The sequence below is a fragment of the Desmodus rotundus genome, chromosome X (assembly GCF_022682495.2).
Source record: "Desmodus rotundus isolate HL8 chromosome X, HLdesRot8A.1, whole genome shotgun sequence".
Taxonomy (NCBI): Eukaryota; Metazoa; Chordata; class Mammalia; order Chiroptera; family Phyllostomidae; genus Desmodus; species Desmodus rotundus.
Window position 1 is genome coordinate 72,665,218 of NC_071400.1, and position 14,481 is coordinate 72,679,698.

Here is a 14,481-nt window from a genome sequence, read left to right on the forward strand (position 1 = left end):
ATGGTAATGGAAAAATATAGTAAAGATTAAATTTTTAAAAATAAAATAAAGGTATCCATTAGCTGTCTGGTGGCCAAACTCATTTATTCAGGCTAATCTGGAAAGTGAACTTCTTTGTGTAATTTTTTTAAAGAGGCTTAATTTTTTAAACTTTTGGTTTAATTTATAAAGTTAAAATGGAAATTTCATCCAGGTAATTTTAATAATTCTTTATTTTATATTCAGTGTCTATCAGCCTTCATTTGTTTTTGCTTTATCACACTTTATTGTATTTTATGTAGTCAGCCAGCACAACTGAAACATTTGCCATTTACATTCCAGAATAAACAACTAAATGCCAGTATCACAACTGCAGTCCGTAACATAATTTGGAGCCATCTTGGTGTGACTTCTTCATATTTTTCATTGGCTAATATGGATTGGAAACCACATGTACAATTTACAAACTTCTTATTAGTATATTATTACTTTCATTATTTAAAAAGTAAAAAATCATTACTGACATTGTGAATAGTGATACCAAAAAGACCTAAGGAATTTTTGGAAATCAACAAGCTTAAGGTTGACCTCAGTACCCCAGCTCTTAGACTGTTTTGTCCCACCACATAAGGCTGACAGAACAGGGTGCTGTGTGTGGGAAGCATGGGGGTGTGTATCTGGATATTAGATCAGGGCTGCTTATGTTGGGGAAGTTCTTTTTCCTCCCATTCTTACTGAAACCTGTACTTGCTACTCAACAAAACTACTGTTTCATTTTCAGCCATGCCTGGCAACGTAAAACCAAACACATGGGTTTATATAACACTAAACTCCCAAAACTATGAGGTCCCTAAAGTTTTCTTTTCAATTCTTCAGTGATGTTAGGATTTTATATCACACTTGGAAAAAAGTGAAGAAAAGAAAAGAAAGGTAAAGTAATTTTAGAGTTACAGCCTTATTCTTTTAAGCCAAAACTGAAGCTTCTGTAGTTAAGAGTGGTTTATACTTTTTTATTTTTTATTTTTTGGCCTATGGACCATCAGCTTATGAAGGCATACAGGTTTGTCTTTTATTTGGGTTAAGATATATGCCAAAACTCTGTTAACAGAGAGAGATGTTTTAAGTATAGGTTTTTCTGCTTCTCTTAGAGTCAGTTGACCACTGGAAAATAAAATCAGTCTTTCAAGGTAACTCAGTGTCTCACGAAACTGCTTGTAAGTAATCATCCCCCTTCAATCCCTGGAAGTTGTGAGTGGCTATCAGGAATGCACACTGCGGCTTTATGGTTGAACTTTGCCAAGTGAAATCACAGATACTAACATGAAAATAAGCACAATTGGTAATGCATCAGCATAATAATAATACTAGCAATAAGGATAGCTAACTCGTACATAGTACTTACTTTGTGCCATGAACTGTTCTAAATACTTATATTTAACTCACTTTATCCTCACAGTGACTTATGACATAGGTACCATATAATAAAATCTTCCACCTGCCTTTTTGAATTATAAGCATTTGCTAATAATAGAATTCTTCCTTTGTGTTTGTTCATTTGCTAACTTCCTTGTTTCCAAGGCAATGTGCTTCATTCCAACTGCTTCTGGTATTTGATTTTGTCTATATTTAAAGCATTGAATAGTTATTTTGGTTTCTTTGGAAAAAAAACTTGGACTGTTTACACATGTACAAAAAGTTAAATTATTTTAAAATTCCCTATTCTTATTATAGTAAGTCAGATGGATGGTGGCAGCTGTATCATAATTTCTGTATATCATAATTTCTGAAGGTTTGAAGCTTTAGGTTAATAACTTGTTTATGCTCTTACTTGGCTAACCTCACCTCATGCTTTTATTCATGGGTTTTCTTACAAAAGCTCCAGGTTTTCAGCAGCTCAGTTTGAAATGTAGATTCATCTCTATCATCAGTGATGAACCTGGTGGATCTTATTTTTTTAAGTATAGTATGCTGTGATTCTGTCAGCCCTCAATGTTTACAAAAACATTAATGTTTGAAAATTTCAACCAAGTAAAAACAGTAGAGATAAACCATATAATGAACCCTAGCTTTAATACTTGGCGACATACAGCCCATCTTGTTTTATCCATATTCCATGTACTACCAGATTTTTTGAAGCAGATCTCAAAAATACCATTTTATCACCTTGGTGGTACTTAACCGAAGAATTATTAACAAAGTCCTAGATCTCCATGGGTATTTTCAAGAAATTTTTTATATTTTTTAAATGTAGTACATTTCAATTGTCACAGTTTATAAACGACTACTGGTCTTAAGTGATTTTAGTTTAACTTTTTATCCTCACTTGCTAGCTTACTTGATCTTTTAAAGTGGATGTGAGAGAATACTATTTAACTGGAATATATGCTAACATTTAATTTCAGTTAACTTTTTTTTCAATTATGGTTGACATTCAGTATTATTTTATATTAGTTTCAAGTATGCGGCATAGTGGTTAGATGGTTGTATAATTTATGGAGTGATTCCCCACCCCCAATAAATCTTGTACCAACCTGACACCATACATAGTTATTACAATACTACCAACTGTATTCCCTATGTTGTACTTTACATCCCCATGACCATTTTGTAACTACCAATTTTTTTATTGTTGTTCAATTACAGTTGTCTCTCCCCTGCCCCATCTCCCACCCCCACTCCCACCATCAGTCCCCCCCATTTTCCATACCCATGAGTCCTCTACTTGCCCCTGCCCTGGCTTTCCCCCATTATTCCCCTCCCCCTCCCTCTGCTCTGCCAATTTTTATTTCTTAATCTCTTCACCTTTTTCACCCAGCCCCCTAACCTCACTTTCATCTGGCAACCCTCAGTGTGTATCTATGAGCCTGTACAATTAACTTTTTTTTAATAAAAGACAGTATCATCTTATATCACTGCTACAGGTAGCCAGTTGGTATCTACACAGCAGAAGTCTAAGCTGCCTGGCTTTTGTATTTAAATAAGTGACTGTTTTATAGCTTTGTTTAGTTCCCCCCCCCTTATATAGTCAACCTCCCAAGTTAATTTCAGCTACTCTTTTGAGCCAAAGGAAGAGAAAACTGTAGACTTCGGTCCCCAATACAACAATACAATAAAATTTAAATTTAAATTTTAAAAAATGATGGGGAAGTATACTTCTCAACCTGTACTCCAGAAATCTTACCACCACTGTCAGAGGATTTCTCAAGCCCTTCCCCAAGGACTAATCATTCAGACCTTAAAGAGCACAAGAGCTCTAGGATGGGGAGCAGGGAACAAGGCTACCTAACTCCCCTTTAATCACTCACCTCCTTATTTCAAACTGCACAGTTGATCACAATTTCAGTAGGATGACAATATTTTAACAACCTCATGGCATTTGTTTTAATGGGCTCTGACAAGTAGAAGTGACTATCATTTGGAATTCTGCCTGTTAGAAAAAGAAAGTGGAACACCCTCCAATATTAAGAACTATCCCCTCCCTAACCTGGAGACATTTTTCACTCCCCATCTACAAGTACAAAGCCTCACATTAGCCAGAGTGGAGCAGCTAATGCTAACCCTTGACCAAATTGTAATGATTCACATGTACTGTGATGCAAGTTGTGATTTCATTTGATTTTAAGTTGTTATGAACGTTATTCTCCAACTTTCTTCCTTTGAAGGTTAAAGTCATAGCATTGCTTAAAGCTCCTGGGACCAGGCAGCTCACTGAAGCTCACTGATCAGTCAGCTTCCTGATATTAAATAGGGAATGAGACCCTCCTCCTCCATCTCTATTCCCCTGACCTACTTGCCTTCCCAACCCCAAACCCAAAGCATTCCTTTGCATTTTTTTTTTCTGGTTTCTGGTCTCAGATTTTCCCCTTTTCCAGGAGCCTTCAGCTTTTTTCCTCACAGATCCACAGCCTTTCCCATAAGTCCTGAGTCTTTTGAACAACTCAATTATTTTTTTTGTTTGACTTCAATTAGTTTACTTTGTGGCTTAGTTGTCTCTAAAAACAGGACAAAAGTAATTTCACTGAGGACAATATACAAGTGAACTGGTTATTTCATAAGGTCAATGGTAATAGCATATTTTTCCCTAAAAACTGAAATTGATATACAGTGACCAAAATATCCTATTAATAACTTGTTATAGCTTTACAATTACTGCTAATCCCAATTAAAACCAAAATATCAAAAATATTTCTTTAAAACTTTTCATTTTTAAAGTTTCTTTTAGTTTTTTCTAGGCCAAAGTATTCTAGTCCCTTTGAGGTAGAAACTGTAATCATAAACATTGTATTTTCCATTAATAAAAGTATTATAACATATAACAACAGGAACATATGTAAGGGATACTTACTGATGCAGAATCTCATAATGAGCAACTCAAATAAAAGAATTATATTTGTCTTCTTCCTTAGAAAACAAGCCTTTAGAATTAGACTTCTATTATTTTCTCTGAGAATTTCATTGACATTGAACCAGTACAGGAATATTAAATAATAGTGAATGTTACTTCTCACTGAAAATAACTGTCATTTTCCTTTCCTCCTCTTCAGATGAATCCAAGGCAGTGGAGCCATATCTCTGAAAGTGCCAAAGACCTAGTGCGTCGCATGCTGATGCTGGATCCAGCTGAAAGGATCACTGTTTATGAAGCACTGAATCATCCCTGGCTTAAGGTACATGAGCTCATAGGTGGCCTCCTAAACTTTGTTTGAATATTTCCAGTGACAGCCATGTGCTGCTCTCTAAGGTGATCCATTCCACCTTATCATTTTTCTGAGCGTTTTTCATTACAGTTTTGTTCATCTGGTTTGCTGTTTCCGCACACCCTCTGTAAAAACATCTGAGTCGAAGATATACCGTTCAGGTGACATTCAGCTGTCAGACAGAGGGTACAAAAGTGGATTGAGACAGAATATGTCAGGGAGGAAGGCCTGTTTGTGCTGTACCAACACATGTTCCAAAGATGTGCAGCATGAATAACTGAAATAGTACTGTGGTATCATGAATTAATTATCTTTATTTTGGGTATGACCGTGCTTTATAGCATTATTTTTATTTGAATAGATACTAAATATGGATTTATTGTCTTAGGGAAAAGGCATTTCAAAAATTCTTTTTATCTTCCATCTTGCCTATAAGTATTAAGGAAAATTACAACTTGGGAATTCAGTGAAACAGTAGTGTTTGATGAAGACATGATACAGTTCAATAATTCCAAGAAATTCTTCCTTTACAGTTGGGAACGCTAAGGCTCAGAGAGGTTAAGAATCTTGCACCAAATCACAGAAGTTGTCAGTGGTGGAACTAGTGTTGGTTTGTTGATTTTGGGTTTGTTGGGGGTTTTTTTTACCATTTTAACCATTTTATTTTTTGTATTGTTGTTCGGTTACAGTTGTCTCCACTTTTCACCCAATTGCTCTCACCTGCCCCATCCAACCCCACTCTCGAAGACAATCCCCACCCCATTGTCCTTGTCCATGGGTCCTTTCTACATGTTCCTTGATTTGACCCTTCCCCTTCTTTCCCCTATTATCCCCTTCCCTCCTCCCCTCTGGTCACTGTCAGTTTGTTCTTTATTTCCATGTCTTTGGTTCTTTTTTGCTTGTTTGTTTGTGTTGTTGATTAGGTTCCACTTACAGGTGAGATCATATGGTATTTGTCTTTCACTGCCTGGCTTATTTCACTTAGCATTATACTGTACAGTTCTATCCATGCTGTCATGAAAGGTAGGAGCTCCTTCTTTCTCTCTGCTGCATAGTATTCCATTGTGTAAATGCACCACAGTTTTTCCTTTCCTTTTTTTTAATTAATTTATTTATTTTTATTCAGTTACAATTGTCTGCATTTTCTCCCCTTCCCTCCACCCCACCCCAGCCAGTCCCACCTCCCTCCCCCACCTCTACCCTCCCCCTTGATTTTGTCCTTGTGTCCTTTATAGTAGCTCCTATAGACCCCTCTCCCCACTATCCCCTCCCCACTACCCTGTAATCAACAAAAGAAAAAAGCGCCACAGTTTTTGATCCACTCACTCACTGATGGGCACTTAGGCTGTTTCTAGCACTTGGCTATTATAAATAACACTGCTATGAACATAGGGGCACATAGGTTCCTTTAAATTGGTGTTTCAGGATTCTTAGGGTATAATCCCAGCAGTGGAATTGCCAGGTCAAAAGGCAGTTCCATTTTTAGTTTTCTGAGGAAATTCCATTCTGTTTTCCCCAGTGGCTGCACCAGTCTGCATTCCCACCAACACTGTACTAGGGTTCCCTTTTTTCCACAGCCTCTCCAGCACTTGTTTGTTGATTTGGGTATCATGGCCATTCGGACTGAGGTGAAGTGGTATCTCATTGTGGCTTTAATTTGCATCTCTGATGGCTAGTGATGCTGAGCATCTTTTCATATGTCTCTGGGCCCTCTGTATGTCCTCCTTGGAGAAGTTTCTGTTCAGGTCCTTTGCTCATTTTTTAATTGGGTTGTTTGTCTTCCTGGAGTGGAGTATGTGAGTTCTTTATGTATTTTGGAGATCAAACCCTTGTCCATTTGCTAATATATTTTCCCATACAGTTGGTTCTGTTTTCATTTTGCTGATGTTTTCTTTAGCCATGCAGAAGCTTTTTATTTTATTGAAGCCCATTTGTTATTCTTTCCTTTATGTCTTTTGCTCCAGGGGACATATCAGTGAAAATATTGCTGTGTGAAATAAGAGATTTTCCTGCATATGTGCTCCTCTAGGACTTTTATGGTATCACGACTTATATTTAAGTCTTTTATCCATCTTGAGTTTGTGTGTGTGTGTGTGTGGTGTAAATTGGTGCTCAAATTTCTTTTTTTGCATGTGGCTGTCCATATCTAACAACATGTTTGTTGAAGAGGCTAGTTTTACTCCATTTTATGCTGCTGCCCCCTTTGTTGAATATTAATTGACCATAGAGACATGGGTTTATTTCTGGGCTCTCTCTTCTGTTCCATTGATCTATGTGTCTGTTCTTATGCCAATACTAACCTGTTTTGATTGCCATGGCCTTAAAATATAGTTTGATGTCAGGTATTGTAATCCCTCCTACCTTGTTCTTTCTCAAAATTGCTATGCCTATTCCAGGTCATTTATCATTCCATATAGGTATTTGAAATCTTTGTTCTATATCTTTGAAATATGTCATTGGTATTTTCATAGGGATTGTGTTGAATCTATCAATTGCTTTGGGTACTATGGACATTTTGATGATGTTAATTCTTCTAATCCATGAACACAGTACATGCTTCCATTTGTTTGTGTCTTCCTTAATTTCTTTCTTCAGTTTTGTGCAGTTTTCTGAGTATAGGTCTTTTACCTCCTTGGCAGATTTATTCCTAGGTACTTTATTTTTGTTGTTGCTATAGCAAATGGGATTTTTTTATGGATTTCTGTTTCTGATATTTCTTTTTGGTACACAAAAATGCTTCCAATTTCTGAATATCGACTTCTATCCCACCATTTTGCCAAATTCACTTATTAGGTCAAATAGTTTTTGGTGGAGTCTATAGGGTTTTCTGTGTACACTATCATGTCATCTGCAAACAATGAGTTTTATTTCCTCCTTTCCAATTTGTATGCCTTTTATTTCCTTTTCTTGTTTGATCTCTGTGCTACAACTTCCAATACTATGTTGAATAGTGTGAAGTGTTGAAAGCAGACACACTTGCCTGGTGCCTGATCTTACGGGGAAGACATTCAGTTTTTGCCCATTGAATATGATGTTGGCTATAGGTTTCCCGTATATTGCCTCTATTATGTTGAGATATGCTCCCTCTACTCTCACTTTGCTGAGTGTTTTTATCATAAGTGGTGCTGTACTTTATCAAATGCTTTTTCCATATATATTTATATGATCATGTGATTTTTCTCTTTCCTTTTGTTAATGTGATGTATTACATTTATTGATTTGTGAATATTGTACCATCCTTGAATCCCTGGGATGAATCCCATTTGATCATGATGTGTGATCATTTTAATGTATTGCTGGATGCAGTTTGCCAATATTTCATTGAAGATTTTAGCATGTATGTTCATCAGCAATATTGGCCTGTAGTTTTCTTTCTTTGTTGTGTTTTTTATCTGGTTTGGGGATTAGGATGATGCTGGCCTCATAAAAGGAGTTTGGGAGTCTTCCCTCTTTTTTGATTTTTTGGAACACTTTAGCAGAGTGTGGTTTAGCTCTTTCCTAAATGTTTTGTAAAATTATCCTGTGAAGCTGTCTGGTCCAGGGCTTTTGTGTGCTGGGAGGTTTTTTTATTACTGCTTCAATTTCACTAGCTGTTATCAGTCTATTCAGGCTTTCTGCTTCTTAAAACCAAAATTTAATGAAAATGTATATATTTGTATATATGTTTTCTTGAGAGAAAAAATAGACAACCACAAGAAAAAATATATATTGATAAAAAATAATATGGCCCTAATTGCAGGAAAATCACCACAGAGATATCAACAACCAATGAGCTAAGATTTATGTAGGTGGAATGGTAATAAAAGGACACACGGAAAGAAAGAAGAACTTGAGAGATGTCTAGAGGAAAGAAAAGTTATTTTGATAGGAGAGAGGGAGAAGAAATACTAAGATTGTGGGGTGAAGACCTGGCTAAAACAATGAAAAAGTAACATTTAAAATGAATTAAGGAAAGGGCAAGAGGAAGGCAAAATGGAGTAGGAGAGGGGAATAGTGAGATTTGAGATTTGAAATACAAAGATAGTCACTATCTAGAAATAAGACTGAAGAACTATAACAGCCACCTTTTCCACTACCTATAACTAAAGATTGATAAAGGTGGAGAGAGAATAAGGGTATTTTAAGAACAGGAGAAGGAATGTGAGATGACTAATGACAGTCACAAATGGTTTTGAGAGGCTGGAGGGGGAGCAATAGTAAGAATGCAGAATAGAAACAAGTCATAGCAAGAGAGAAGATAGAATTTAAAACAAATATACGAAGGAGGAGGAAAGAGGTAGTGTGGAGTAAGAGAAGGGAAGAGCAATATATGAAATTTGAAATAAACTATATTATAAAACCTGGTGCCATGTTATGCCCAAACTTGAAGGATATGAAATGAATGTTAAAACAGCTTTGCTGGGGAGAAGATAGCATTTTGTTGTGCCTGTCTCTATTTTCTCTGCCCTGCTGAGTTTAGTAAATTGGGGCCCAAAGGTCTGTGCTGTTTGTTTATTCTGTTCCAATTGGATATTTATCTCTTTCTTTTGTTTCATATCGTTGATTTGAGTCCCAGTTTCCTTCCCATCACTGTTGGTTCCCTGTACATTTTCCTTTATTTCACTTTGCATAGCCTTCACTTTTCTTCCTCTATTTTTCAACCATACTCAACCATTTCTATGAGCATCCTGATTACCAGTGTTTTGAACTCTGCATCTGATAGGTTGGCTAACTCTTCATCACTTAGTTCTATTTTTGGAGCTTTGATCTGTTCTTTCATTTGGGCCATATTTTTTTGTCTGGTGCACCTGTTCCATATTAAGGGACAGGGTGGGGCAACCCACATAGCTGCACTGTGGTACTATATGTGGGGGAGCGGTCTGAGAGGGAACAATGCCTCTTGCTAGGCTCTCAGCTGGCTTTCAGTCACTTCCCCACTACCTACAAGCAATTGGGCTCTTCTGGTGCTGATTCCCAGGTGGGTGGGCTTGTGTATGTTCTAGGACCCTGTGGGTCTCTCCAACGAAATCTCCTGTGAGGCTGGGAGTTTCTCCCACCACCACAACCCCCACAGGTTTTTTCAGTCAGAGGTTTTGAGGCTTTATTTCCCCACACTGGAACCCTGGGTTGTGCAATCTGTCTTGCTCCCCAGTTGTTCCTCCCAGTTTATCCTCACATAAATGTGGGACCACCCCATCTGCCAGTCACCACCTGGCCCAGTTCACCAGCCACTGCCATGCCATGAGTCCTCTCCACCCCAGCTGCCCTTCTCCACCCCTCCCAGTGGTCTGGATGAATGTTTCTTCTTTAACTTCTTGGTTGTCGGACTTCCATACAGTGCAATTTTCTGGCAGTTCTGGTTAGTTTTTGTTTTTAAATTTGTTGTCCTTCTTTTGGTTGTGCACAGAGGCAACATGTATCTACCTACACCTCCATCTTGGCCGGAAGTCCCCAAGCATAATTTTATAAACAAACATTATTTTTTAAAATTTTTATTGTTATTCAATTACAGTTGTCTGCATTTTCTCCCCATCCATCCACCCCACCCCAGCCAAACCCACCTCCCTCCCCCACCTCCACCCTCCCCCTTGATTTAATCCATGTGTCCTTTATAGTAGTTCCTGAAAACCCCTCTCCCCATTTATCGCCTCCCCACTCCCCTCTGGCTATTGTTAGATTGTTCTTAACTTCAATGTCTCTGGTTATATTTTGTTTGCTTTTTTCTTTTGTTGATTATATTCCAGCTAAAGGTGAGATCATATGGTATTTGTCCCTCACTGCCTGGTTTATTTCACTTAGCATAATGCTCTCCAGTTCCACCCATGCTGGAGGTACCATCTCATACCAGTCAGAGTGGCCAGCATAAACAAATCCACAAACAAATGTTGGAGAGGATGCGGAGAAAAGGGAACCCTAGTACATTGTTGGTGGGAATGCAGACTGGTGAGGCCACTGTGGAAAACAGTATGGAATTTCCTCAGAAAACTAAAAATGGAACTGCCCTTTGACCCAGCAATTCCGCTGCTGGGATTATACCCTAAGAACCCTGAAACACCAATCCAAAAGAATGTATGCACCCCAGTATTCATAGCAGCACAATTTATAATAGCCAAGTACTGGAAGCAACCTAAGTGCCCATCAGCAAATGAGTGGATAAAAAAACTATGGTACATTTACACAATGGAATTCTACACAGCAGAGAGAAAGAAGGAGCTTATACCCTTTGCAACAAAAGTATTTTTGACGGTGTCCTTATCTCTCTCTCCATGTCAGTTTCATGAATGGTGAGCAGAAAAGGTGTTCACTAAAACAGCGTTCACATTCTGTTATATACTAAACTTCCCAGTCTATTAGAAAGAAGCATAGTCAGGCTCTGAAGTCGATTTTCAAATGCTACTAATATAACAAAGATAGGTAACCTCAAAAAATCACACGTGGGAAGCACCATACGAGAGTACAGAAATACAGGCTCAGGAAGACTAATGAGGAGCGTGGAAGATCACTGTAGGCTGGAGCTACAGGTGTTCATGGGACTGAAGGGGGTCATATGCTGCAGGTGGGAAGTACATGGGAGCACAGGCAAAGCCCTACAAAGTATTCAGGGCATGCAGATATTGGGGCAAGGAGCAATCTGGTGTTATACAGTAGTTCCCCCTTATCCTAGGGGGATACATTCCAATACCTCCAGTGGGTGTCTGAAACCATGGACAGTACCAAACACTAGATATACAAGGGTTTTTTCCTATACATACATGCATACATACCTATGATAAAGTTTAATTTATAAATTAGGCACAATAAGAAATTAACAATAATAACTAATAATAAAATAGAACAGGCAATCTGATAACTAAGACAGCTACTAAGCGACTGACAGGCAGGAAGCATATGTAGCGTGGATAAGCTAGAAAAGGGATGATTCATATCCAGGGTAGAATAGAGTGGGACAGCATGCGATTTCATCATGCTATGATAAGCAATGCACAAGTTAACACTTATGAATTAATTGTTTATTTCTGGAATTTTCCATTTAATATTTTCAGTTGATCACAGGTAAATGAAACCACAGATGAGGGGGCGCTACTGTACAAATGTCAGCTCTTTAAAGGATTGTAGCAGTAGTATACTGGAAATTTTGCTTTGAAGGAAGACTATATAGTCTAGAATGCCAAATTAAGTACTTTGGATATTAGAATGTAGAGAGTAAAAAGCTGTTGCTGGCTTTCGAGTGATGATACAGTACAAGCAGCATGCTCACATAATTCCTTTGGACACTGTGTGCCGGTGGGTTGCCTGTCAAGAATCAGACAGCAGTAGAAGCAAAGAGATCCTATAGACATTATGGCTGTCCAGTCAGGACATGGCAGGGGCCTAGACCAGGGAGTAAAAGTGGGAGTGGGAAAGCAATACTTAGACAGAGAAATTTTAAGGAAAATTGATGAGGCTCAGTGAGTAATTGGAGTAATATAGAATTAGGAAGCCCATAGGAGGATCAAACATGTAGAGTGGAAGTAATGTATTATAAACTTTTTATTCTGAAATAATTTTAGACTCACATAGAAGTGGCAAAAATAGTATAGAGCTCCCATGTGCTCTTTACTATTTCCCCCGCCCCAATGATAACATCTTGTATAACCATAACACAATTATCAAAAGTAGGAAATCGACATTGGAGCACTACTATTAATTAAACCACAGACCTTATTTGAATTTCACCAGTTTTTATATAGATTCTTGTGTGTGTGTGTGTGTGTGTTTTTGTGTTTCTATGAAATTTTATCACATGTATAGAATTGTAAAACCATCACCATAATCAAGATATAGAACCGTTCTGTCACCTTCATACTGTTCCGTAATAATCATATACTCTTCCCAACCCTAACCCCTGGTAGCTACTGATCCATTGTCCATCACTGTAATTTTTGTCCTTTGTAATTAGTATATGAGCAGTATTATACAATATGTAACTGTTTAGGAAATGCTTGTGTGTGTTTCTCCTTTGTTCTTACACTACCACCTCAGTCACAACACTTCTGACACCACATGTGTGTGGATTTTTTTCCCACACCAAGCAATTCTCTTGACACCAGCAGGGTGTCCTACATTTCAATTAAATTCTGACACTACCTGGAGTTAATGCAGACTCCACAGGTTAAGGGCTCAGTCCCACCAAGGCTGCCCCTCATTTCAGCTGCCATTTACAAGTAGTAGGCCCCCATATAACCCACAACTTTTATCCCACTTCACTGCAAACTGGAGATTTTCATGACCTCCTTATCTTTGGATTATTTGCTAGACAGCTCACAGAACTCAGAGATATACTTTGTGTTAATTAAACATCACCACGCATTATACAAGTCAAATTTACCATCCATAATCAGTAACCACAATCCATTAAAAGATTCCATTGCTTGTTCTAAAATAGTAATTTTATCCTTTTCTCTGCTAGATAATTATTTGATAAATTTTTATGCCTTCTGTTTTGATAAACCTGTTTTGGCTCAGTGCAGGGGAAGAAGGTTAAGTCCCTAGAGATAATGAAAAATTATTTCCAAGATGTTTTTTAGCACATAGAATCTAGCATAGATGAAACTTGTAGTCATTTTAACAATGAGTGTTGTATGTGTACTAAAGAAAAATATAATTTTGCTCTCCAGTGGAATTCTAGTTACTTTTAGTCATTAATATATAAATAAATTTTGAAGTGCTCTTATTTATTTTTTAGGAATTTTATTTTATAAGGTGAAATTTTGACAGGGCTAACTATAAAATTCTACATTTAAATTCAAAAATAAATTTTGTAAGTACATAATAACAAAACATTTGAATTTAGAAGTAGCTCATATGCAAACAAGAATTTTAGTTACAAAATAATAATAGTAATAATAATATTATCATGAACCTAATTTACAAGGTTTATATAGTATCCGGATCAAGGAAAGTAAGAGGCCCACTTCACTTTATACTAATTAATCTTCATCTGGTATAATGGCGTCTCATTTTTTTCAACTAGGTAATAGATTAATAATGATGTGTACCTCATTTGTGAGAAATGAGTAATATAAACATGTAAAGCTCTAGAACAGCATGAAGCACAGTATACCTCAGTAAATGCTAGCTGTGATGAGACAATTATGTCTAGTTTGAGCCACAAGTTTTGAAATAACTAATGTGTAGCATTATCTCTACTATCTTATATAGTTGTTTTAAAGAAATGGGATAATGCCTGTGAAAGTCTCAAATTCAGTGCCTGGGACATAGTTAAGTACTAATTTAATACTTAATCCCTCCTAGATGTTTATGACCCCCCAAAAAAATATTTTATTTCCAGCCCAGACCTCTTCTGATCTTCAGGCTTATTTGTCCAAGTACCTACCTGAATCTCCACTTGAGCTTTATGTATCTCAAGCATAATATATCCAAAACTGAAGTCCTGATCCCTTCTCCATCTCACCCTCTCCCCAAAATCTATTTCATCTGCAGCCTTTTCCATCTCAGTTGATGTCAGACTTCCAGTTACTTCTAGTTGAAAACCTTGGTGTAGTCCATGACATCTGTCTCTCCCACACCCCACCTCCAATCTGTTAGAAAATCCTGTTCTCTCTACCTTCAAAATATATTCAGAATTAAGAACTTCTATTCTTGGAGAGACACTGTAAAAGAATGAAAAGACAAGCCACAAACTGAGAGTAAATATTTGCCAAATATATATTTGATAAAGGACTTATATCTAGAATATATAAAGAATTCTTAAAACTCAATAATAAGAAAACCCAGTTCAACACAGGAAAAGATTTGAAATGACACTTCAACAAAGAAGATACAT

At 37.2% G+C, this 14,481-nt stretch overlaps 1 protein-coding gene across 10 annotated transcripts in view; it reads left to right on the plus strand.

Moving 5' to 3' along the window:
- The window catches only part of CASK (calcium/calmodulin dependent serine protein kinase), a 439,221-nt gene that overhangs the window by 295,171 nt on the left and 129,569 nt on the right, over window positions 1-14,481 (plus strand). For all 10 annotated transcript variants that reach the window (XM_053917273.2, XM_045187586.3, XM_053917276.2 and 7 more), the window contains exon 8: window positions 4,524-4,646. In XM_053917273.2, coding sequence (XP_053773248.1) covers window positions 4,524-4,646 — 123 coding nt within the window. The remainder of the gene's footprint in view (window positions 1-4,523; window positions 4,647-14,481) is intronic.